General features: G+C 39.1%; 1 protein-coding gene across 5 annotated transcripts in view; it reads right to left on the reverse strand.

The window, feature by feature from the left end:
- The window catches only part of GABRA3 (gamma-aminobutyric acid type A receptor subunit alpha3), a 244,968-nt gene that overhangs the window by 97,049 nt on the left and 120,451 nt on the right, over positions 1-27,468 (reverse strand). For all 5 annotated transcript variants that reach the window (XM_017968720.4, XM_002763372.6, XM_078363419.1 and 2 more), the window contains one exon: positions 15,855-15,922. In XM_017968720.4, the coding sequence (XP_017824209.2) occupies positions 15,855-15,857 (3 nt within the window). In that variant the 5' untranslated portion in view covers positions 15,858-15,922. The remainder of the gene's footprint in view (positions 1-15,854; positions 15,923-27,468) is intronic.

Below are 27,468 nucleotides of genomic sequence, written 5' to 3' on the forward strand. Positions count from 1 at the left end.
CCAGAAATATATAGCAAATATAATTAGAGCTAAAGGGAGATTATCAACCCCTATGATAGCTGAAGAATTCAACGCCCCAATTTCAGCATTGGACAAATATTCCAGACAAAAAATCATTAAAGAAACATTGGATTTAACCTGCAGTGTAAATCAAATGAACCTAATAGATATTTACAGATCATTTCCTCCAGTGTTTGCAGAATATACATTTGTTTTTCCCTCAGAACATGGGACATTCTTAAGGATACACCCTATGTTGGGTCACAGAACAAGTCTTAAAACATTCAAAAATATTGAAATAATATCAAGCATATTCTCTGACAACAATGGAATAAAACTAGAAATCAATAACAAGATAAATTTTGAAAACTACACAAACACATGGAAATTAAAAATATACTCCTGAGTCACTAATGAGTCACCAAAGAAATTAAGAGAGAAATTGACAATTCCTTGAACCAAATGATAATGCAAACACAACATACCAAAACCTGTGGCATACAGTGAAAGTAGTGCTAACATGGAAGTTTGTAGCTATAAGTGCAAAACACCTAGGAATCAATCTAACCAAAAAAGTGAAAGATCAATACAAGGAATACTATAAAACTCTGATGAAAGAAATTGAAGGGGACACAAAAAATGAAAAGATATACCACATTCATTGATTGACATAATTAGTATTGTTAAAATGACACTATTACCCAAAGCAACTTACAAATCAGTGCAGTCCCTACCAAAATACCAAGACATTTTCCACAGAAAAAGAAAAAATTAATCCTAAAATTTATGTGGAATAACAGAAGGCCTTGAATAGCCAAAGCAATCCTGAGCAAAAAGAACAAAGCTGGAGGCATCACAGTATCTGACTTCAAAACTTACTGCAAAGCAGTAAGTTTTTGTTACTACTAAAAAAAAAAAAATCATGGTGCTGGCATAAACAGAGATACATGGACTAATGGAATGGAATAGAGAACCCAGATATATATACACACATTTACAAAGAATTCATCTCCAACAAAGGCAGCAAGAACATACAATAGAAGAAGGAAAGTCCCATTAGTAAATAGTGCTGGGAAAACACAATAACTCATATGCAGAAGAGAGAAACTCATCCCCATCTCTCATCATACAATTAATCAAATCAAAATGGATAAAATACTTAAATTCAAGACTTAACACTATGAAAATACTGGAAGAGAACATTGGGGTAATGCTCCATGACATTGGCCTGGGCACAGATGTTTTGGTCAGACTCAAAAGCATGGGCAACCAAAGTAACAATTGACAAATGGGATTCCATCAAGTGCAAAAGCTTCTGCACGGCAATTGAAACAATCTTCACAAAGTGAAGAGACAACCCACATATCAGGAAAAAATATTTGCAAAATATCTATATGATATGGTTTGGCTGTGTCCCCACCCAAATCTCATCTTGAATTGTATTTCCCATAATCCCCATGTGTCATGGGAGGGACCCATTGGGAGGTAATTGAATCATGGTGGCAGTTATTCTGTTCTTGTCATAGTGAGTGAGTGAGATCTGATGGGAACCCTTTTACTTGGCACTTCTCTCTTCTGCCACCATGTGAAGAAGAATGTGTTTGTTTCCCCTTCTGCCATGATTGTAAGTTTCCTGAAGCCTCCCCAGCCATGCCGAACTGTGAGTCAATTAAACCTTTTCCTTTATAAATTACACAGTCTCAGGCAGTTACTTATAGCAGTGTGAAAACAGACTTATAAAGTACATTAGTACCAGGAGGTAGTGGGGTGCTGCTATAAATATACCTGAAAATGTGGAAGCAACTTTGGAACCGGATAGCATGCAGAAGTTGGAACAGTTTCGAGGGCTCAGAAGAATATAGGAAGGCCAAGTGCAGTGGCTCACACTAACACTTTGGAAGGTCAAGTAATCCCCAACACTTTGGGAGGTCACAGTCAGTGGATCACTTGAGGCAAGGAATTGAAGACCAGCCTGGCCAACATGGCAAAATCATGTCTCTACTGAAAATACAAAAATTAGCCAGGCAAAGTGGCATAGGCCTGTAATCCCAGCTACTTGGGAGGCTGAGGCAGGAGAATTGCTTGAACCTTGGAGGCAGAATTTGCAGTGAGCCAAGAATGCGCCAGTGCACTCCAGCTTGGGTGACAGAGTGAAACTCCATTTCAAAAATTTAAAAAAGACAGGAAAATGGGGCAAACTTTGGAACTTCCTAGAGACTTGGAGGACTCAGAAGATGGAAGATGTGGGAATGTTTGGAACTCCCTAGAGACTTCTTGAATGGCTTGGACCAAAATACTAATAATGATATAGACAATGAAGTCCAGACTGATATGGTCTCAGATAGAGATGAGAAACTTGTAGAGAACTGGACTAAATATAATTCTTACTATTATTTAGCAAAGAGACTGGTGGCATTGTGTCCCTACCCTAGAGATCTGTGAAACTTTGAACTTGAGAAAGATTTAGCCTATCTGGCAGAAGAAAGTTCTAAGCAGTAAAGTGTTCAAGAGGAAGCAGAGCATAGAAGTTTAGAAAACTTGCAGCCTGAAAATGCAATAAAAAAGAAAACCCCATTTTCTGGGGAGAAATTCAAGCTGGCTGCAGAAATTTGTGTAAGTACTGAGGAGTCGAATGTGAATTGCCAAGACAATGGGGAAAACATAATTGGGCATATCAGATACCTTTGTGGTAACCCCTCCCATCACAGGCCTGGAGGCCTAGGAGGGAAAAATGGTATCCTAAACCAGGTCCTGGGCTTCCCTGCTGCATGCAGTCTCAGAACTTGGTGCCCTGCATCCCAGCTACTCCAGCTGTGGCTGAAGAGGGCCAAGGTACAGCTCAGGCCATTGCTTTGGAGGGTGCAGCCCCAAGCCTTGGCAGCTTCCACGTGATGTTAAGCCTGCAGGTGCACAGAAGTCAAGAACTGAGGTTTGGGAACTTCTGCCTAGATTTCAGAGGATGTATAGAAACTCCTGGATGTCCAGGCAGAAGTTTGCTGCAGGGGTAGAGCCCTCATGGAGAACCTCTGCTAGGACAGTTTGAAAGGGAAATGGTAGGTTGGATCCCACACACAGGTGCCCGCTAGGGCACTGCCTAGTGGAGTTGTTAGAAGAGGACCACCATCCTGCAAACCCCAGTATAGTCGATCTACTGATAGCTTGTACTATGCACCTGGAAAAGCTGCAGACACTCAATGTCAGCCTGTGAAAGCAGCTGGGAGGAGGGGCTGTACCATGCAAAGGCACAAGGGTGGAGCTACCCAAGGCTGTAGAAGCCCACCACTTGCATTGGCATGACCTGGATGTGAGACACAAAGTCAAAGGAGATTATTTTGGAACTTTAAGATTTAATGACTGCCTTATTGGATTTTGGACATGCATGGGGCCTGTAGCCAATTTGGCCAATTTCCCCCATTTAGAACAGGCGTATTTACCTGGACCCCCATTGTAACTAGAAAGTAACTAACTTGCTTTCAGTTTTACAGGCTCATAGGTAGAAAGGGCTTGCCTTGTCTCAAATGAGACTTTGGACTTGGACTTTTGAGTTAATGCTGGAATGAGTCAAGAATTTGGAGGACTGTTGGAGAAACATGATTGTGCTTTGAAATGTGAGGACATGAGATTTGTTAGGGGTCGGGGCAAAATGATATGGTATGGCTGTGTCTCCATCCAAATCTCATCTTGAATTGTAGTTCCCATAATCCCCACATGTCGTGGGAGGGACCTGGAGTTATGGGGCAGTTACCCTCATGCTGTTCTCATGATGGTGAGTGAGTACTCATGAGATTTGATGGTTTTATAAGGGGCTTTTCCCTCTTTCTCAGCACTTCTGTTCCTACAGCCATGTGAAGAGGGACATGCTTGCTTCCCCTTCTGCTTTGACTGTAAGTTTCCCAAGGCTTCCAAAGCCATGCAGAACTGTGAGTCAATTAAACCTTTTTCCTTCATAAATTACCCAATTTGGGCAGTTCTTTATAGCAGCATGAGAATGGAGTAATGCCCCATTTGACAAGAGATTAACAGCCAGAAGATATAAGCAGCTCAAACAACTCAATAGAAAATATAAATAAATCTATTTTAAAGTGGGGAAATATCTGAATAGACATTTCTCAAAAGAAGCCATACAAATGCCCAACAGGTATATGAAAAATGCTCAATGTGACTAATCATCAGGGAAATGCAAAACAAAACCACAATGAGATGTCATCTTATCTCAGTTAAAATGGCTTCTAACTGAAAGATAGGCAATAACAGATGCTTACAAGGATGCAATAAAAGGGAAATCTTATACACCACTATGGAGAACAGTATGAAGATTCCTCAAAACACTGAAAACAGAAATACCATATAATCCTGCAAATCTCCTACTGGGTACACAACAAAAAGAAAGGAAATAAATATATTCGAGAGTTACTTGCACTCCCATGTTGATTGCAGCACCATTCACAATAGCCAAAATATGGCATCGACATAAGTGCCCACAAATAGATTAATGGGTAAAGAAAATATTGTATATATACATAATGAAATACTATTCACCTTAAATATAAAGAAATCCTGCCATTTGCAGAAACTTGGATAGAACTGAAGGTCATTACAGAAAGATAAATATTGCATATTCTCACTCATATGTCAGAGCTAAAAATTTGATCTAATGAAGACATGGAATAGAATGATGATTAGTAGAGCAGGGGAAGAGTAGTGGTGAGGAGGGATTACAGGACAAAAAGAATATAAAGAAATTTATTACCACTGAACTGTACACTTAAAATAGTAAATATGGTTAAACTGTATATGTATTATTTTACCTCAATGAGTAAAAGTAAAATAAATAAATAAACATTACTGAATAAAACACAATGTAGCTGTATGCTATGTACATACAAGAGACACATCTAAAGATGTAAAAACATAGAAGGTTTGAAAGTATTGTGATGGACAAATATGCATGGGAAAATCGTAAACACAAAGGTAAAGCTATAAAGTACAGACAGAAGGGAGTACTTAAAAATATTCTTTGAGATAAAGTGCTGTTACACTAAAAATTGAGTATCTTGAGTGGGAAATGTAACAACTCTAACTTTGTATGTGTCAATAACATGTACTCAAAATATCTAATGGAAAAATTGAATTAAAAGGAAAAATCAACAAACCTTTAGACTCATGATAAGTGAAAGACCAATCAGACAAATAATTTATAAATTTAAAAAATTAGAAGAGCCCAATTGGTAAGGATGAGCTAATAAACACTCACAGACTTATCCACTTAACACCTAGTAAAACACACATAGCACATTTACTTCCCCGCCCCTGCCACGCACAAAAAAAAAAAAAATGACCATGTGCTAAGACATAGGGCAAATCTCAAGAAACACAAAAGTTTTATTTTCCTGTAGACCATTCTCTTTCAATATGAGGCATTAAATTTTGAATTAACAAAAGAGCTTTACAGTTGGAAATTGAAAAACACTACAAAAATTTCAAGAAATGGAAAAGAAACCGTAAAGGATATTCGAAAATCTTTAGAAGTGAACAATAGTGAAAATGTTTACATATGAAATCTTTGGGGCTCTTAAATTGGTGCTTGGAGGAAATTGATAGCCATAAAGATGCCTTAAAGATAGCCTTTAAGGAAAAGGAAAGCCAATAAGCTAATCTATCTCAGGAAACCAAAAGAACCACCGAGTACCTCAAGGAAAGTAAAGAAAGAGATGATCCAGGTAAATCAGTGAAACAGAAAGCAAAAATAAATAATACAGATGATGAACAAAACAAACAAAAAAACAGTTTACTTTGAAAACACTAATAACATAGCAAACTTCTGATAAGTTTAATCAAGAAAAAGAGACAGGGAGAATCTTTTTTTTTTTTGAGATGGAGTCTCACTCTGTCTCCTTGGCTGGAATGCAATGGCACTATCTCAGCTCACTGCAACCTCCACCTCTCAGGTTCAAGCGATTCTCCTGCCTCAATCTCCTGAGTAGCTGGGACTACTGGTGCCTGCCACTATGTCCAGCTAATTTTTGTATTTTTAGTAGAGACAGGGTTTCACCATATAGGTCAAGCTGGTCTCAAACCCCTGACCTTGTGATCCACCCACCTCGACCTCCCAAAGTACTGCAATTGACAGGGAGAATTATTACATGTAAGGTTAGGAATATGGGTACATGGAGCTCCATTACACTATTTTCTCTACCTTGGGGTGTGTGTGTGTGTGTGTGTGTGTGTGTATGTGTGTGTGTGCTTTACATATATATTAATAGGATATAAACATATTTATAAAAATAAGTATATTTTATATAAAATAAATGTATACATGTATCATGTATTATTTAATTTAAACATATACATATATTTACATATTTGTTTTAAATATAAAATAAATATATTTATAGGATAGATATAGATAGATAGATATGAATAGGAGACCATTAATTTGGGAATACTTAGGAACATACATACAGAGATACTACAAATAAAATAATACTAAAACAAACTTACAAAATGTATAAAAAGTCATATCTCACTGTAATATTGGGTTCTTTTAAGGAATGAAAAGAGGGCCTAATATTAGGAAATCTATTGATGTAATTAATAACATTAACAGATTAGAGAAGAAAATTCATGCAATCATCTTAATAGGACCAAAAGAGAAGTAACAAAATTTCAAATACAATCATTATTACACACACACACACACACACACACACATACAAATACACACACAGAGCCCACAGTAATTTCTACTTCAAAAGAGGCAGTATGATGAAACAGGGTCTGCCTAGAGTTTATGCTTTTGCTGATCTAGGTGGTGGCAAAGGCATCTTGTCTTCAATAGTACAGATCGACCACCAAACATATAAAAAGATGCTTAAGGCTGGGCACAGTGGCTCATGCCTGTAATCTCAACACTTTGGGAGGCTGAGGTGGGCAGATCACCTGAGGTCAGGAGTTTGAGACTAGCCTGACCAACATGGTGAAACCCCATCTCTACTAAAAATACAAAATTAGCTGGGCGTGGTGGCACATGCCTGTAATACCAGCTACTCAGGAGGCTAAGGCAGGAGAATTGCTTGAACCCAGAAGACAGAGGTTGTAGTGAGCCTAGATTGAGCCATTGCACTGCACTCCAGCCTGGAATCTATCAAAAAAAAAGATTTAAAAAAAGCTTAAACCTCCAAAGTAATCAGAAAAAAACACAAACAAAATAAATTAGATACCATGTTACACCCATCAAAGTGTCAAAAATAAGGTGTGACAACATGAAGCATTATCAAAAGTGTAGAGAAATTGAGCTCTCATACACTGCTTGTGGAATAATAAATTGATACAATTCATCGCAAGAGTATTTGGCCCTAAACTGAAAAAAGTTAAAAATGTGCAAGCCCTAACAAATCACAAATTTTATTTGTAGGTACATACCCTAAAGAAACTAAAAAATGCTCACAAGAAGATGTGTGTGCAAGAATGTTTGTTGTATTACTGCTTTTTAATAGCAAAAAAGGAAACAGTCCAAATGCATATTAACCAGAGAGTAGATGAATGTATGAATACCTATTCATACAATGTAATAATCTATGATAGTTAAAATAAATGATTTGGAGTAAAATACATAAAAAGTAGAGCTTTTGATACATGGTAAATAATGTTGTAAAATGATACACATGCTATGGATGAGTTTTATATAAAAGTTTTGAGAGAGAGAGATCCAAGATGGCCAATTAGCAGCAGCTCAGGATTGTAGCTCCCAGTGAAAGTGCAGAGAGTGAGTGGATGCCACACTTAACGAATTTTTGTAGCCACGGACCAGGAGATTCCCAGCGAAGGAACCCCACAGGTTGCCAGCCTGACTCTTTTGGCCGGCATGGCTGTTTTACTGGTGCCCTGGCGTGGCAGTTCTCAGTACGGAGTATACAGGACTGGGTACTACTCTTTTAGTTGGTGTTTGGAGCTCTGGGAAGGCAGAGTCGCCCATTCAGCTGATTGAAAAGGAGACTGAAGTGGGGAGCCAGACCAGGAGATTCCTGGGCAGAAAAGCGCCATGAATCTCAATGTCACAATTTCAGCCGGCTCAGTGGGTAGCCGCAGGGGCAATTACACAGATTCTGGTGCCTTTTAAGCAGGCAACTGGAACATCTGGGAGAGAATCAACTGTTCAACTAGAAGAAAGGGAGAGGAGGAGGCTCTGAGACAGGGAACCAGGTGATCGAGCTCAGCTGGCCCCACCCCCACAGAAAAACAGCAATTGGAAGCGCTGAGGATTGAGAGTTTCACAGCAAGCAGAGCTGAACCTGGGAAGGTCCAGCTCTGTGGGGAGGGGCGTCCACCGAAGGAAAACTAAGAAACAGAAAAAACTTCATCACCAACAAGCTGGACGTCTAGCCAGAGACACAATCTGAAAGTCGGCAATTACAAAGACGACAGGCGGATAAATCCACAAAGATGGGAAAAAAACAGCGCAAAAAGGCTGAAAACACCCGAAATCAGAATGTCTCCCCTCCTACAGGGGATCACAGCTCCGCATCAGCAATGGAACAAGGCCTGATGGAGAATGAGTGTGATGAATTGACAGAATCAGGCTTCAGAAGGTGGATAATAAGAAACTACTGTGAGCTAAAAGAACATGTTCTGACCCAATACAAAGAAACTAAGAACCTTGAAGAAAGGTTTGACAAAATACTAATGAGAATAGATAATTTAGAGAGGAATATAAGTGAATTAATAGAGCTGAAAACACAATATGAGAACTTCACAAAGTATGCACAAGTTTTAACAGCCAAATTGACCAAGCAGAAGAAAGGATATCAGAGGTCGAAGACCAATTTAATGAAATAAAACGAGAAGACAAGGTTAGAGAAAAAAGGCTAAAAATGAATGAACAAAGTCTCCAAGAAATATGGGACTATGTGAAAAGACCTAATCTATGTTGGATAGGTGTACCTAAATGTGATGAAGAGAATGAATCCTAGCTGGAAAATATTATTCAAAATATTATCCAGGAAAACTTCCCCAACCTAACAAGGCAGGACAATACTCAACTCCAGGTAACACAGAGAACACCACAAAGATATTCCTCAAGAAGAGCAACCCTAAGGCACATAATCATTAGATTCATCAGGGTTGAAATGAAGCAGAAAATACTAAGGGCAGCCAGAAGAAAAGGTCAGGTGACCCACAAAGGGAAGCCTATCAGACTCACAGCAGATCTCTCAGCAGAAACCCTACAAGCCAGAAGAGAGTGGGGCCATTATTCAACATCCTTAAAGAAAAGAACTTTCAACCCAGAATTTCATATCCAGCCAAACTGAGCTTCATAAGTGAAGGAAAAATAAAATATTTTGCGAACAAGCAAGTACTCAGAGATTTCATCACCACTAGGCCTGCTTTACAAGAGCTTCTGAAAGAAGCATTACACATAGAAAGGAACAACCAGTGTTAGCCACTCCAAAAACATACCAAAAGGTAAAGAGCATCACCATAAAGAAGAATTTCCATCAACTAATGGGCAAAACAGCCAGCTAGCATTAAATGGCAGTATTAAACTCATATATATCCATATCAATCCCAAATGTAAATGGGCTAAATGCCACAATCAAAAGACACAGACAGGCAAATTGGATAAAAAGCCAAAACCCACTGGTATGCTGCATCGAGACCCATCTCACATGCAAGGATACACAAAGACTCAAAACAAAGCGATGGAGGAAGATTTACCAACCAAATGGATAGCAATAAAAAAAAGGAGGAGTTGCAATTCTCGTCTCTGATAAAATAGACTTTAAAGCAAGAAAGACCAAAAGAGACAAAGAAGGACATTACATAATGGTAAGAGGATCAATGCAACAAGAAGAGCTAATGATCCTAAATATATACATACCCAGTACAGGAGCACCCAGGTACATAAGGCAAGTTCTTAATGACTTACAAAGAGACTTAGACTCCCACACAATAATAGTGGGAGACTTTAACACTACATTGTCAATATTAGACAGATCGACAAGACAGAAAATTAACAAGGATATCCAGGACTTGAACTCAGACCTGGAACAAGTAAACTTAAATAATCATTTACAGAACTCTCCACCCCAAATCCACAAAACATACATTTTTCTCAGTATCACATCACACCTATTCTAAAAGTCACTACATAATCAGAAGTAAATCACTCCTCAGCAATTGCATGGCATTTCACAGGTTTAAATGAAATATCGGTTGGCTGCTCGTTTGTTATTTTCCTCCCTTATTCCTTCCTGTCTCCATTGTCAAGCACATTTATTGGCATAAAAGAGGTTTTTAATTCCCATTTTTAGACTGCATTCTAGCCTGGGCAACAGAGCAAGAATCCCATTCTCCCTCTTTCTCTTTCTCTCTTTCATTCTTTTTTCTTTCTTTTTAATCTCTTTTTCTTTCTTCTTTTCTTTCTTTTTCTTCCTTTCTTTTTTCTCTTTCAAAAAAATAAATAAAAATAAAGTTTTGAAATATAAAAGCCACTATTTGTTATTTATCAATGTATGTGATATATACATTCTTATATAAAGTATGCATAGAAATGACTTTAAGACAGAAGCAACTTCATGGCTGTGAATGTCTTTGAGGAAGGAGGAAACAGGGAAATTTTATCAGGGTAAGGGATACAGGTGACTTTGCTTGTATCTTTAAAGATTATTTTTACATAATATGCCATAAAAAGACATATGGCACATTTTTAAGATTTAAAAGAATTGAATGATAGTATCTATTTTTTTATATACTATTATCTACACAGTAAAAACTACTGAGGAAAATCACAAAGTAATTATTTACTCCTCAAGTATTCCATGACCTTTGGCCAAAAGCAATCAGATTTTGACCTAACCATTATAGAAATGTAATCAATTTCTTCCTTGCAAATTGAGCCCTTGTATATGCTCCAAGGATGACTGCCTACAAATTGACAAATGAATTCTGTTGTTTTGTGAGGCATTTAAATCACATCTTCCAGATAATAAGCCTAAGTCTGCCTCCTGGGAAAGACACTTGATACATTTCCTACCCAGGGCAGAGATGACACTTAGTTCTTGGGGAAGCCTTTCTGTCTTGTTAGAGCTTGAATGGCTTCAACTCTCTAACGCTGTTCAATGTGTCAAAGCAGGCTCCCAGATAAAATCTGCAAAGTTTATTCAGCTTTAGCAGTGTATGGGGCCAAGGTACTTGATAACAGCATTACAATGAAGGCCTTGCCATTTTCCCATCACAAGGGCCACACCCTCTTATATTGGCCATCCCATCTTTCCTCTGCTCTTTGCCTTCTCTTCATCATTCTCTGTTTAGAATAATCATAATTCATATCCTTATTTCAGATATATTTAGCCCATGAATTAGTCTTATTGGCATTGTTTATATGTCCCAGTTGCCTATGTTACATAAAAATGTCTGAGGAGATTCCTGGTCATAGACTCCCAGATAAAGCTCATGGACATGAACTCCTTGCTATATTGCATCTGGAAATGCTATATCCTGTGGAATAAAAATAAATTGACAGCCTAAATTACACAAAGGTTCTCATCCAGTCTGTGCCTCAGACTGCCAGTCAGGGAAAGCTTGAAGGAGACATAGCTACTTTTTCCAGTACTAGACAGGAAAAAGGTACAATAATTTCAAGTCTACTGTCAACAGGAAAGAGGGCCCTGTGCTACTGTCTTTTAATTAACACAGTTTCTTTTTCCTGCATGGTGTTTGGATATTAAGATAACTGCATAATTTTCAATAAGCAGTTGTCATATCAGAATGTATGTTATCTGAATCTGTTACCTAGAATTATTTATATAACGTGTTTGTGTTTTTATTTCCCAGGCTTCCATTTTATTCTTCTTATTAAGCTAGATGGTTAGTTCTTTTATTGCATTATATACTTGCACCATTACCTGATTGTCCACTGTATACCCTAGGAAATTTCTCTGTGGCAGCTGACACTAGTGGCACTAGCTGGCACCTAGTGGGATCTAAGCAAAGTATTTTTAGGGAGAGGGTGAGGCTAATAATACCTAAAATATGCATATTAAGTTTCCCAGTTATTATCTCCGTGACTCTTCTAACTTTACTCCTCTTTTCCTTCTTTATTTTCTCACTAGTTTTCTTAGTATATTCCAGATAAATATTTGTTGAATACATACCGTGGGATCCTGCGTTCCTGCACCTCTGACATGCTCAAGGACTAGAAGAGAAGGTGGAGCAGTGCCTGGAGCCTTAAGATCCTGAGAGCTGAGATGGAAGCTAAGTCAGAAGAGAGTATGAACCAGATAGAAAAGGAGCCAATGTTTTTCTCAGCTGTTACCTTTCTGCTTTCCTTTCCAGTGACCAACAATATGCCTAGAATGATATTGCTAAGCTAATTCCCCACTCTCTGCATTATAATTCTTTGCAACCTTTCTCTTATTGTGACTTCCACCCTCTTCCCAGACATCTGATGGAGAAAATGGGCCAAACTCTCCTAATAATAGATAATTATAGAAGGTCACATGGCACCCCAGTTCTCTCAGACTGGGACAGTTTTCTTCGTTCTGTTTCTCTCCTAGGAGATCATGGACACAGGATTGGCATTACTACTGAGAAGCTAGACACTTGGTGTAACCAGCAAGCTCAATTTGTTACAAATGATTAACACAAGGCTTACCACAATCCTATAAAACTGCCAGGGCAACCATTTTCCAACTTATCTCTTGTACTCTGAATTAAATTTTTATTTTTTCTCTGGCTTTCTCCTTAGAAACATCTACCACTGTTTAGCTTTCATCTTTGCTTAGCTCCCTATTGTCACCGTTCTTATTTTCATGAATAGAGAAGCCACCAAACCTAGTAGCTGAAGCTTGGAATCATCCATCATTGACTCCCCAGTCTTAATACTCACTATTATCTCCTGAGGAAAGATGTTTTCACTCTTTATCTGCAGGGATTGCTACTAATGTTTAATATCATCTCAGCAAACACATGCAGAGGACCTCTGTCAGGTTCTGTGGTAAATGCTGGGGAAAGAGATGTCCCTGACATGTTTTATGTCTTTGAAAAATTTTCAACCAAGTGGAGGAACATAGCCATTATTTTTCCCTCAAATTTGATTTATTCTATCTCATTTCTTCTTGCACTTAATAAAAAGTTAAAAGTCTACAGTGTATCAAACACTGAGTCAGGCACTTTAGGGTACTGAGATGAACAAAACAGACATGGCTTATATCTTTATGAAGCTTTTTGTGAAAAAAGCTAAGGAGCTGCATCTGTAAGGGTTAGTTTGAGGCTAATGAATGTAATGGGTGCAAAATATTGCTGGTGGAGGTATGTCAATATTCAAGCTGGCAGCATAAATTTCCTCCTTTGTGAACAAAAAACTGCCTCTATTTCCTTAGGAGAGTATTTTGGACCAAAACTCCCTCTTTTCCTGGTAGTGAGCCAAGAACCCAGGCAGCCCAAATTTTCATCTACTTTTCCAAGTAGTCTGTGGTATCAGGGGAACCCGGGTTCTTGCTGCAACTAGTTGCCAAAGTCAGAAGACTGCCTAATGCTTTACCCAGTTTCATCCCTAACCCTGGGATAAATTGTAAGTCTACTTAATAGAAAAAAACATTTCTCAAAACACCTGCAATATGTTTTCCAGTTAGACTGATTGTAGCTATTCTGCCTTGTGACAGGATGGACGTGCAGCTAAAAATAATGAGAAATTTATTTGACCAAAGTCTTCCCTCTCTTTCAGGAAGGTGCCATTCTGTTGCTTCGGCTAAATAATGAGGAAGAAAACAAACAAGCAAATTGAATATGAAACTTTAAGAGAGCTAGAGAGAAAGTCGCAATTGTTAGAAATGTCTCCAGAGCCTGGGCACACCCACACATGCCTGCTTTGGTAAGGAAGCAGCACAGTGAGGAGCTGATTGAGACAGGCACTGTGTGTGTGCTTCTCTGATATCCCTGGGTTTAGGTATCTGTTTGCATGTGTGTGTCTATAGAATGCCTAGAATAGTGTGTGGGCTGCGTATTCTATATGTATTTATTATGTGTATATATATTTGTCTGAATGGTATTTGGTGTTCTTAGTGCATAAATGAAAATGTGTGAGTGAGTGTGTGTATGTATGAAAAGAGTCATATTATCCTTTTTATAAAAATCCTAACTCACAATTAACTCCCAACAATAGAAGAAGAGTTACATATCCCTGGTAAGTAAGGTCACCTCCAATGGCCTGTGAGATCTCTGAATATAGCTCGCTAGAGCCCTTTAATACATAGTTGGGCTCCCTTAGGAGCCCAGTAAGTACTCCTTAGAGTACTTGTTGAATGACCAACTGGCAACAATTTTAACACCTACCTGGATTTTAACATTCGCCTGTGGGACTTACTAGTCAACAGGTTGACAGAGGGCATACAAGACATACAGGTTTTCTTGCTGTCCCTAAGAGAGAGCCATTTCCTCCATTTCTTATATATCATACATGGCCCTTAATGAGCTCTCCCTATGTGTCTAATGTTGTTAAGTGCCAGAGAAGCAATGGACACTTATACTTGCCCTGGAGGAGTTCAAAGGAAGTCTAATGTACCCTTCGCTTTATTTTACACTTGAAAGATAAAGTTCAGACATCTCCTTTACCGAGGCCTGGCCTTCCAAACATTTGCATACTGATGATTTCTTCTGAGAACTAGCCAGCTTATTCAACTGACTCCTAGACCTTGCAGCTGCTTGAAAAAAAATCATGTAAAATCAACATGCCTAAATCAACTCTTAGGCTCCAGTCTTTCCCCCCTTGTAGTTCATCCTGCACAGATCACCAGATCAATCATTCCAAAACAACACATATAATTTCACTATCCTAACAAAATCCACCCAATGGTTCTGCATTACCTATAAGAAAACCTCTACTACTTCCCTATACAACTGTTTGTGTTAATCTAACAGGCGGAAACAAGCTTTGTCCCCTGCCAAGTAGTAAACCCACTGAAAATACACATACAGCAAAAAACTCTAAGTAGTGAATGTGGGCATTTCATTATCATCAAAGATATTTTCCCGATACTAGGATTTTTATTTGCAACACAAAGTCATTCAACAAAAACTTACTGACCATCTAATAATGGCCAGGTATACAGAGCAGATACTACCTTCTTTGTGTCTCTATATCATAATTATTCAATTAAATATTTGATAGTAGATATGGATAGGTTGTCTATTTGGGTGGCGTCTTCTGCTTCAACTCTCCACTGCATTCTTTGTTTTGAATACAATGGATAATGATGAGAAAAGGGGCCACCCCCTTGCTAGCTCTGCTGTGCCCTGTTCTATATTTTGAGTCTGCAATTAAGCTCTCTCCATACCCAAATCTGTACCAAGAATAGTTTCCAGAAGTGATGTAGACTCTTTCTCCAAACTATTTGTATAATTCTGGCCATTCCACGTCCCTAGTGGATGAAGCCCACTTGCAAGGAACAGACTTCTTGGATGACACCACCAGCTGCTTTACTGAGAATCCCCACCACAATTTTCTCTTCATATGACCTAGCTGTACCAATACGTGTGGTGCCAGTAGAGTGTGAAGGGAGAAGTCATGTAAGGTTTAATTGAGGATAGGGAGCCAAGCCAAGTATTGAATTATTTGTCATGGGACAAAAATAAGGGTACTCCTGAAATGGGGTATATACTTTATACGTGAATAGGTGGGGAAAGCAGGGCATAGATAGATTTGGCTAAATGTATGGTGGCAAGAATAGAAAATTCATATAAGAAAAGACCACTCCTTACAATATAGCTACAAGGTCCTGCCATAGGAAAGCTCCAATTTATTTTCTTTAGTCTATTGTATTCTCTTTCACATTTACCTTTGCAAGAACTATACTTACCATGTCAGTATCTGACACAGGGCCAAAACTGGTCACATAGATGTCAGTCTTCACCTCAGTCACTGCATCTAAGTGAAAGAAAGTAGAAAAGCAGAATGTAATGAAAGGCTTTTGCCTTAGCTCAGAGAGAGTCCAGTGCAGTACTCTGAATGACAGCCAACTTACCACTTCTGAGAAAGGAAGACCCCTCAAAAACTTCTCATCTGTGCTATTTCTTCACAGGGAACATCCTGGATACAGATTCAAAGTCTATCCCTTTAGATATCATTGAAAATGACAGTAGAATACCAAAACAACAAAGCTTAGATAGGGCCCTTACAGATCCCTGATGTTCACAAGAGCTGAGCTCTCACACTGGGCTTACCCTTACCTGTAGTAGGTTACAAATGTTGCAATATCCAACACTTTTCCACTTCTAGTAACATAGGATGATTGTGCTTCCACTCCCCTGCCTTTTTAAGGTAGGGAAGGGTAATATGAATGGTTCTGGATGTGGGAGAAAGTAATATGTGTCTCTCATGGCTGGAACAATTAATGTCTAATGCAAGATCCTCCATGCCATGATGATCATAAAAACACACAATAATATTGAAAAAGTCTGGAATGACAAGCTAATATACGGAGGACCACTGCCCTGGAGAGTTGCCTGGATCCACAATAGACTTTGCATGAATGAGAAATAAATTTTTATTGTGTTAAGTGTCTCATATTTGCAGATAACTGATATCATTTGATATAATGTTTTCATTTATTTTCCACTGTAACCATTTGCTTTACTTTTTTATATTCCTTCTTAACCCAGAGGCTTCTGAAAGGTTTATTACTCAGATGTTGCTCACTAAACATCAAGTTTTGCATGAATGGATTAATCTTATTACATATCACATATTTGCCAAATTGGAAATTAATACTGTTTTAGTCCATTCAGGCTGTTACAATAAAATACCTTAGACTGGGAAATTTATAAAGAACATAAATTCATTGCTCACAGTTCTGGAGTCTGGGAAGTCTAAGATCAAGGCACCACCAGGTTCAGTGTCTGGTGAGGGTCCATTCCTCACAAATGTTGCCTTCTATGTTCTCACATGATGGAAAGGGCTAGGGAGCTTGCTCAAGTCTCTTTTATAAGAGCATACCTCAAATGGAGCATGAGTTAAGGCAGGCTACTCCACCCTTGCAAAGCCACTCCAGCCTACCAAACACCTCATGATTACAGTAAGCCAAACAAGTCTCACTACAGCCCAGTATACCTGACCCTAGTGGAACATACTAGTAATACAGCTAATAGGAGTAAAGCCCAAACAAGACTTGATGTATGTCTATAATAGAGCTGGCTACTACAGTTGATGGTGCTATTTATTTTCTCTCATGGAATGGTAGTGAATGCATCTACTCCATCTGTACCATATTAGCTGTACTCATTCAGACATGAGTTTTGGCACAAATGTATTTTAGCTCTTGTTCATTTCCCACGTTCCAGAACCATTCCTTAGGCTTAATATATTGTGCCCATATTCAGGCACTTATGCGTTCAATATACTCAAGGCCACTGCACTCATCCATAAACATTCCATTTTCAGAATAGACTTTGAGTATCATTTAATAATAATCAAGACTATAATCATTTCCCCAAAAGACACAATTTACTCCCAAGCTTAATCAGCAAATAACATGTCTCTGAAACTAGAGCTGTGTTTTAAATAGCTGGGCTTTCATCTAGAGCAGATGATTATTTGGAACTATTTCTGTACTTGAAGGAGAAGACACAAAACTTCAGAACACAGAATATGCCCCCTTAAAGTTTCTCCCGTCAGGCACATTGCCAGGCTCATTTGCTAAAGAAGCAAATGCCCATATACCTACTGTATGACATAACGATCTCCAATTATCCCATCCCCAAATACATAAAATAAAATTAATTAATTAATGGAAAAGACCATGATTATATTTGAATCCAATATTTCAGGCAAAAACATTCCAGATACAGAACAACTTTCTACATTAATATAGTTGTTAAAATTGTAAAATAGTCATGCAGACTTCCAATGTCCCATAGAAAAGAAGAGAGATAGTGGGAAACATCTACAAAATTTATAGGTGATATGATTTGGCTCTGTGTCCCCACCCTAATCTCACCTTGAATTGTAATCCCCATAATCCCCACATATCAAGGCAGGACCAGGTGGGGATAATTAAATCGTGGGGATGGTTTCCCCCATGTATGTTGGCTGACTGAGAACACTGCCAGCCTACAGTTAGAGAGTAAAATGACAAAGTGCCCAAGACAGAAGGCACTGAGAAGACAGGCATAAGAAATTTTGTTTGCAAACTTTTTTTAAGTGAGGCAGAATGGGAAAATGATACCACAGAGGGAAAGACAAAAGAGAGAAGTGAATGCACAAGATCTTTGTGCTAAATCAAAAACTAAAAACAAGAAGAAAAGAAATCAAAGCCTGTGGAATCAAAAGAAGAAACTATCAATTATTTCCCATCCAGAGTTTTCCCATATCTATACTATGCATAAGGCTCTGTTCTAGGCCTTGGAAGGGAAAAGAGAAATTAATAGGACATAGTTTCTGCCTTAAAGTAGCTTACTGAGGAACAGGAAGAAAAAGGCGGACAGAACAGAGAACCATGTTACAGCCCATTTTGTAGCCAGAGATCCTTCTTTTAGAAACTGTTTCCAAGAACTTCAATCAAGATAGCATGGTGAGAACAACCCAGGATTGAAACTCTCGTGAACATGCGGAGGGTGAGTCAGGGCCGCATTTCCAGACAGATGTTTGTTGCCCACAGAACGGGGAAATTCCCAGGTATAAAAGAGACACAAGGCAACAGTGCAGCGGTTTTGGCTGGTGCAGCTGGCGGCCAGTGCAGCCGGTGGCCGGCGCCGCAGCACAGCAGCGCTCCACAGCGCTCCACACAAAGCGCACGGGTCCAGTGCCCTGTTGAACCGGCAATCTGAGACTTGAGAGGGCAGATTGGCATATCGATCTGATTGAACGGGACTTGGACAGTGAGCCAGGACAGGAGATTCCAGGGAAACGGCGTTTGGGCCAGTGCAGTGGGACAAACAAAATGGCGATTCCAAACGCTCCGGGTGGAGAGTTTCACTGCGGGCACAGCTAAACACAGGATGGTGCAGCTAGGTGGGGGAGGGGCGTCTGCCATTACTGAGGCAATCCGCCCCTACTCAGGTACACTCCCATTGCTGACGCAGCCTGCCATTGTGGAGGCAACCCGCCACAACAGACAGACTCTACCACAGGGCATAGCCCGTGGCAGCAGGGCGGAGACCGCAGCAGCAGGGCAGAGCCTGCAGCAACAGGGCGGACCTCACACCAGCAGGGCGGAGCCTCTGTAGGCAAATAGTGACTAGACTGCCTCCTAGGTGGGCAGAACAGCACAACAGACACTCATAAAGAAAGCCCCAACCCCCCTGAGACAGAGCATCTGAGAAAAAAAGGGGTTTTTTATGAGTTCTGCTGAAGCAGAATTAAACGTAGCAGCCTAACAGCCCTGAATGAACAACAGAGCTCACAGCTCAGCACTTGAGCTCCTACAAAGTACAGACTGTCTCCTCAAGCAGCTCCCTGACCCCTCTATATCCAGAAGACTGACATTTGGCAGGCATCATTCTGGGACAAAGATAGCAGAAAAAGAAACTGGTAGCATCCCTCACTGTTCTGCAGCTGCTATAGGTGCACCCCAGACAAGCAGGGCCTGGAGTGGACCTCAGCAGTCGTACAGTGAAGGGGCAAGACTGGTAGAAGGAAAACCAAGTAACAGAAATACTTCATCATCAATAATCTGGGCATCCACTCAGAGACCCAATCAAAAAGTCAGCAACTATGCAGACGACAAGTGGATAAATCCACAAAGATGAGAAGAAACCAGCGCAAAAAGGAGGAAAACACACGAAATCAGAACACCTCGCCTCCTAGAAAGGACCAAAACTCCTCACCAGCAAGGGAACAAAGCTGGATGGAGAATGACTGACAAAATGATGGAATTAGACTTCGAAGGTGGATAATGAGAAACTTTTGTGAGCTAAAAGAACATGTTTTAAATCAATGCAAAGAAACTAAGAACCTTGAAAAAAGATTCGAGGAAATAATAACAAGAATGAATAACTTAGAGAGGAATATAAATTAATTGAAGGAGCTGAAAAACAAAATACGAGAACTTTGCGAAGCATGCACAAGTGTCAACAGCCGAATTGACCAAGCAGAAGAAAGAATATCAGAAGTCGAAGATCAACTCAATAAAATAAAATGAGAAACCAAGATTAGAGAAAAAGGTGCAAAAAGGAATGAACAAAGTCTCCAAGAAATGTGGGACTACCTGAAGAGACCTAACCTACGTTTGATAGGTGTACCAGAATGTGATGAAGAGAATGAATCCAAGCTGGAAAATAGTCTTCAGGATATTATCCAGAAAAATTTCCCCCACCTAGCAAGACAGGCCAACACTCAAATGCAGGAAATACAGAGAACACCACAAAGATATTCTGCAAGAAGAGCAACCCCAAGGCATATAATCGTCAGATTCACCAGGGTTGAAATAAAGGAGAAAATACTACGGGCAGCCAGAGAAAAAGGTCAGGTCACCCACAAAGAGAAGCCCATCAGACTCACAGCAGATCTCTCGGCAGAAACTCTACAAGCCAGAAGAGAGTGGGGGCCAATATTCAACACCCTTAAAGAAAAGAACTTTCAACCCAGAATTTCATATCCAGCCAAACTGAGCTTCATAAGTGAAGGAAAAATAAAATCCTTTGCGAACAAGCAAGTACTCAGAGATTTTCTCACCACAAGGCCTGGTGAAAGGTGAGCTCCTGAAAGAGGCACTACACATAGAAAGGAACAACCAGTAACAGCCATTCCAAAATCACACTAAATGCTAAAGAGCATCAACATAATGAAGAATCCACATCAACTAACGGGCAAAACAGCCAGCTAGCATCAAAATGGCAGTATCCAATTCACACATAACAATATTAACCCTAAATGTAAATGGACTAAATGCACCAATCAAAAGACACAGATTGGCAAATTGGATAAACACCAAAACCCATCAGTGTGCTGTATCCAGAAAACCCATCTCACATGCAAGGATACATAAAGGCTTAAAATAAAGGGATGGAGGAAGATTTACCAAGCAAATGGAGAGCAAAAAAAAGCAGGAGTTGCAATTCTCATCTCTGATAAAATAGACTTTAAAGCAACAAAGATCAAAGGAGACAAAGAAGGCCATTACATAATGGTAAAAGGATCGATACAACAAGAAGAGCTAATGATCCTAAACATATACGGACCCAATACAGGAGTAACCAGATACATAAGGCAAGTTCTTAATGACTTACAAAGAGACTTAGATTCCCACACAATAATAGTGGGAGACTTTAACACTCCACTGTCAATATTAGACAGATCAACCAGACAGAAAATTAACAAGGATATCCAGGGCTTGAACTCAGACCTGGAACAAGCAAACCTGATAGACATCTACGGAACTCTCCACCCCAAATCCACAGAATATACATTCTTCTCAGCACCACATCACACCTACTCTAAAATTGACCACATAATTGGAACTAAAGCAATGCTCAACAAATGCAAAACAACTGAAATCATAACAAACAGTCTCTCAGACCATAGTGCAATCAAGATAGAACTCAGAATTCAGAAACTAACTCAGAACTGCACAGCTTCATGGAAACTGAACAACTGGCTCTTGAATGTTGACTGGATAAACAATGAAATGAACGCAGAAATAAACAAGTTCTTCGAAACCAATGAGAACGAAGACACAACATGCCGGAATCTCTGGGACACGTTTAAAGCAGTCTCTAGAGGAAAGTATATAGCAATAAGTGCCCATATGAGGAGAATGGAGAGATCCAAAATTGACACCCTATAGTCAAAATTGAAAGAGCTAGAGGAGCAAGATCAAAAAAACTCAAAACCTAGCAGACAACAAGAAATAACTAAGATCAGAGCTGAACTGAAGGAGATAGAGATATGAAAAACCCTTTAAAAAATCAATGAATCCAAGAGCTGTTTTTTTTTAAAGATCAACAAAATAGACAAACCACTACCCAGATTGATTAAAAAGAAAAGAGAGAACAACCAAAGAGATGCAATAAAAAATGATAAAGGGGAAATCACCACAGATTCCACAGAAATTCAAACCATCATCAGAGAATATTACAAACAATTCTATGCACATAAACTAGTAAACCTGGAAGAAATGGATAAATTCCTGGACTCCTGTGTCCTCCCAAGCCTAAACCAGGAGGAAGCTGAAACTATGAATAGACCCATAACAAGGTCAGAAGTCGAGGCAGCAATTAAGAGCATACCACACAAAAAAAAAGCCCAGATCCAGATGGGTTCACAGCCGAATTCTACCAGACACACAAAGAAGAGCTGGTACCATTCCTTCTGAAAATATTCCAAATAATCCAAAAAGAGAGAATCCTTCCCAAATCATTTTATGAGACCAACATCATCCTAATACCAAAACCCGGCAGAGACCCAACAAGAAAAGAAAACTTCAGGCCAATATCCATGATGAACATAGATGCAAAAATCTTCAATAAAATTTTGGCAAGCCAATTACAACAGCAAATAAAAAACTTATCCATCATGATCAAGAAGGATTCATCCCAGGGATGCAAGGCTGGTTCAACATACGCAAGTCTATAAATGTAATTCACCACATAAACAGAACCAAAAACAAAACCGACATGATTATCTCAATTGAGGCAGAGAAGGCATTTGACAAAATTCAACCGCCCTTTATGCTAAAAACTCTCAATAAACTCGGTATCGATGGAACGTATCTCAAAGTAATAAAAGCTATTTATGACAAACCAACAGCCAATATCATACTGAATGGGCAAAAACTGGAAGCATTCCCTTTGAAATCTGGCACTAGACAAGGATGCCCTCTCTCACCACTCTTATTCAATATAGTACTGGAAGTTCTAGCCAGAGCAATCAGGCAAGAAAAAGAAATAAAGGGTATTCAAATAGGAAACGAGGAAGCCAAATTATCTCTATTTGCAGACGACATGATAGTATACCTAGAAGACCCCATCACCTCTGCCCAAAAACTCCTGAAACTGATAAGCAACTTCAGCAAAGTCTCAGGATATAAAATCAATGTGCAAAAATCACAAGCATTCCTCTTCACCAATAACATACTTAAAGAAATCCAAATCAAGAATAAACTGCCATTCACAATTGCTACAAAAAGAATAAAATACCTAGGAATACAACTAACAAGGAACATAAGGGACCTCTTCAAGGAAAACTACAAACCACTGCTCAACGAAATCAGAGAGGACACAAACAGATGGAGAAACATTCCATGTTCATGGTTAGGAAGAATTGATATCGTGAAAATGGCTATACTGCCCAAAGTAATTTACAGAATCAACGCTATCCCCATCAAGCTACCATTGACTTTCTTCATAGAACTGGAAAAAACAACCATGAACTTCATATGGAACCAAAAGAGAGCCCGCATAGCCAAGTCAATTCTAAGCAAAAAGAACACAGTGGGGGGCATCACACTACCAGACTTCAAACTATACTACAAGGCTACAGTAATCAAAACAGCATGGTACTGGTACCAAAGCAGAGATATAGACCAATGGAACAAAACAGAAGCATCGGAGGCAACACAACATATCTGCAACCATACAATCTTTGATAAACCTGACAAAAACAAGCAATGGGGAAAGGATTCCCTGTTTAATAAATGGTGTTGGGAAAACTGGCTAGCCATGTGCAGAAAGCAGAAACTGGACCCCTTCCTGACACCTTACACTAAAATTAACTCCAGATGGATTAAAGACTTAAACATAAGACCTAACACCATAAAAACCCTAGAAGAATATCTAGGCAAAACCATTCAGGACATAGGAGTAGGCAAGGACTTCATGACCAAAACACCAAAAGCATTGGCAACAAAAGCCAAAGTAGACAAATGGGACCTAATCAAACTCCACAGCTTCTGCATGGCAAAAGAAACAGTCACTAGAGTGAATCGGCAACCAACAGAATGGGAAAAAATTTTTGCAGTTTACCCATCTGACAAAGGGCTGATATCCAGAATTTACAAAGAACTCAAACAGATTTACAGGCAAAAAAACAAACAAGCCCATTCAAAAATGGGCAAAGGATATGAACAGACACTTTATAAATGAAGACATACATGAGGCCAACAAAGATATGAAAAAATGCTCATCATCACTGGTCATTAGAGAGATGCAAATCAAAACCACATTGAGGTACCATCTCACGCCAGTTAGAATGGCAATCATTAAAACATCTGGAGACAACAGATGCTGGAGAGGATGTGGAGAAATAGGAACACTTTTACACTGTTGGTGGGAGTGTAAACTAGTTCAACCATTGTGGAAGACAGTGTGGCGACTCCTCAAGGACCTAGAAATAAAAATTCCATTTGACCCAGCAATCCCGTTACTGGGTATATATCCAAAGGACTATAAATCGTTCTACTATAAGGACACATGCACACGAATGTTCATTGCAGCACTGTTTACAATAGCAAAGACCTGGAACCAACCCAAATACCCATTGATGGACTGGGAAAACGTGGCACATATACACCATGGAATATTATGCAGCAATTAGAAATGATGAGTTCATGTCGTTTGTAGGGACATGGATGAATCTGGAGAGCATCATTCTCAGCAAACTGACACAAGAACAGAAAATGAAATACCACATATTCTCACTCATAGGCGGGTGATGAAAAATGAGAACACGTGGACACAGGGAGGGGAGTACTAAACACTGGGGTCTATTGGGGGAAAAGGGGTCGGCCAGTGGGGGTGGAGGAGCTGGGAAGGGATAGCCTGGGGAGAAATGCCAAATGTGGGTGAAGGGGATAAAGGCAGCAAAACACACTGCCATGTGTGTACCTATGCAACTGTCTTGCATGTTCTGCACATGTACCCGAAACCCAGAATGCAATAAAATATTTAAAAAAAGAAAAGAAAAGAAACTTTCCAAATTCCATTATATTGGACTAAATAGATGGTTGTTTGCATGACAGGAGAGAATCTACTAATCATTGCCTTGCCTCGTTCCTCCACTTCCAGGATGAAGTCTTCCAGATTGTTGACTATAGCTTAAGCCAAGGGATTTCAGAGGGAAAAACAGACACAGTTGAATTTGACAAAAATCCAACTGGAGAATCCCTCCAGAGCTTGACTAAACCATTGATGCTAACTATGTCATTTGAGGGGCATAACGGTAATATCTTCATACTCAAAAAGTTCTTCCTAGGGTGTATCCTCAGTATCTTCTGCTATTATTTACTCTTCTCATGTTTTCAGAAATAGGGACCATCTGGGAATTCTAAGTGTCCACCATGACATAAAAACACTATTCCTATTACCTGAAAGTTCATATTAAGTTACTTATGTATTATTGCTACCAGAAAAATGTAGATAGAATTCAATCTTTTCATCCCTGACCTTGGGTATATTCCAGGTGTCTAGACCCAGGTCTTCTTCAACAATGGTTGGTAGCTCTCTGCTTCTCCACACTAATGGGAGCCAAGAAAAATAACGGTCTAGAGAAGAGTTATAGCAGGAAGGCATTATATTAGTAGAATATTTGTGGTAATACATAGGTCTCATTTTCATTAACAGGAGACTATAAAAGAGAACTGCAGAAAATGTATTTATAGAAATGGCAAACAACTGCAAAAGCTATTATTGTAAGGGTGAGTTTAAAAATGAATTTTCTATTCATGTGTCAAATCAAGAAAGACACTAAAATGTGGAAATGTTGATGGAGGGTGAGAGGGTGAGGGCCTAGAAATGTGCAGCAAGGTAGAAGATGGGATGTGATGTGGATTACACTCAGCAGATAAATCAGCTCAAAGCTCATTGGCAAGATGATTAATTACTGGCATTATTGACTGGAGAGAAGATTCGATTGTAGCTAGCTGTGCTATGACTAGATACATGTGCAATATTTTATATGTTCCAGAATCTTCTCTTGCATATAGCTGAATAAAACTGGATGATTCAAGGTGGAGAATAAGAAGGAAGAGATAAGAAAACATCTTTCTGTCACTTCAACAAGCAGGACCTCACATACGGTTAAAGCAATGATTCCCAAACTTGGCTACATATTAGACTCACATGTGGAGCTTTTAAATCTTATTGTCCTACTTCCACCCCAGTCCAGTTAAATCAGAACAACTGTGGCTAGAGTCCAAGTATCAGTACTTTTTCTTATGGTAAAATACAGGGAATCAATATTTTTTAAAGATCATAAGGCGATTACAAGGTGCATCAAAATCAGTGCACAAAATCAAATTTGAGCACAAAATCAAAAACTGAGCACCACTGTATTGAAGTCTCATTGGCCTCATTGGGAGTGCTCAGGGCCCTCAGAAAAGACTGTTGTCAATTACTTCCTTGATTAGTCCTCAGGCATCTGCTCAGTCTAAGTCCAGATCCAAACCTACTCTATGGAGATTGATATTAGGCATTAATTTAGTTGGACCTCTAGGGCAGAAAGTGAAACAAAGTAGTAACAAAAGAGTGCAGTCTTTTTTTTTTTTTTTTTTTTTTTTTTGCTATGTACTATCCCTCTCCACCAATTGTGATTTATGAATGTTTCTCCATTTTCCTAGTTAGGTGTTTGTGTAAGAGAACCCTTCTCACAGTTTTCAGCAACAAATATTGGGGTTATACAAAGTACACAAACCTTCATGTCAGACATGCTGAGTTCTTTTCCTCCCTGTCCTTCTCTACCCTCTCCTGTCTTCTCCTCACCACTCACTCCTCTCCTCTCCATCAAAAACTAAGGTAAAACAGTTGTTTAAAAGTTTCTCAAACACTTAATCATAGAATTGCTACATGACCTCACAATTCCACTCTGAGGTATAAAACCTGAAAACAGATGTTCAAACAAAAGCTTATACGTAAGTGTTTATAGCAATACAATTTACATTAGCCAAAAGATGGAAGCAGCTCAAATGTTTATGAATGAATAAACAGATAAACAAATTGTGGTTTATCTGTACAATGGAATATTATTCATTCATAAAAAAGAATGGCATACTGATATATGTACTGATACATGGATGTACCTCCAATATATCACAATATATCAAAGAAAGCAGGCACAAAAGGCCACATATTGTATGATTCCATCTACACGAAATATTCAGAATAGGTGAGTGCATAGAGAATGCAAATTCATGATTGTCAGTGGCTGAGAAGAGGAGAAACAGGGGTAAACTGCTTAATGAATGACGGGTTTTACCTGGGAGGGATGGAAATAATTTGGAACTAGACAGAAGTTGTGGTAGCCTAACACTGTGAAAATGTACTAAATGCCACTGAATTGTTCCTTTAAAATGGTTACCTTTTTTACATTATGTGAATTTCACCTCAATAAATGATTTAAAACAAATAAAGTCAACTCTTCTTTTTTCTTCTTCTTTTTTGAAATTGAGTTTTGCTTTTATCACCAGGCTGGAATGCAATGGCTCAATCTTGGCACACTGAAACCTCTGCCTTCCAGGTTCAAACAATTCTCCTGCCTCAGCCTGC

This window comes from Callithrix jacchus, chromosome X (genome assembly GCF_049354715.1).
Source record: "Callithrix jacchus isolate 240 chromosome X, calJac240_pri, whole genome shotgun sequence".
In the NCBI taxonomy this organism is placed as follows: Eukaryota; Metazoa; Chordata; class Mammalia; order Primates; family Cebidae; genus Callithrix; species Callithrix jacchus.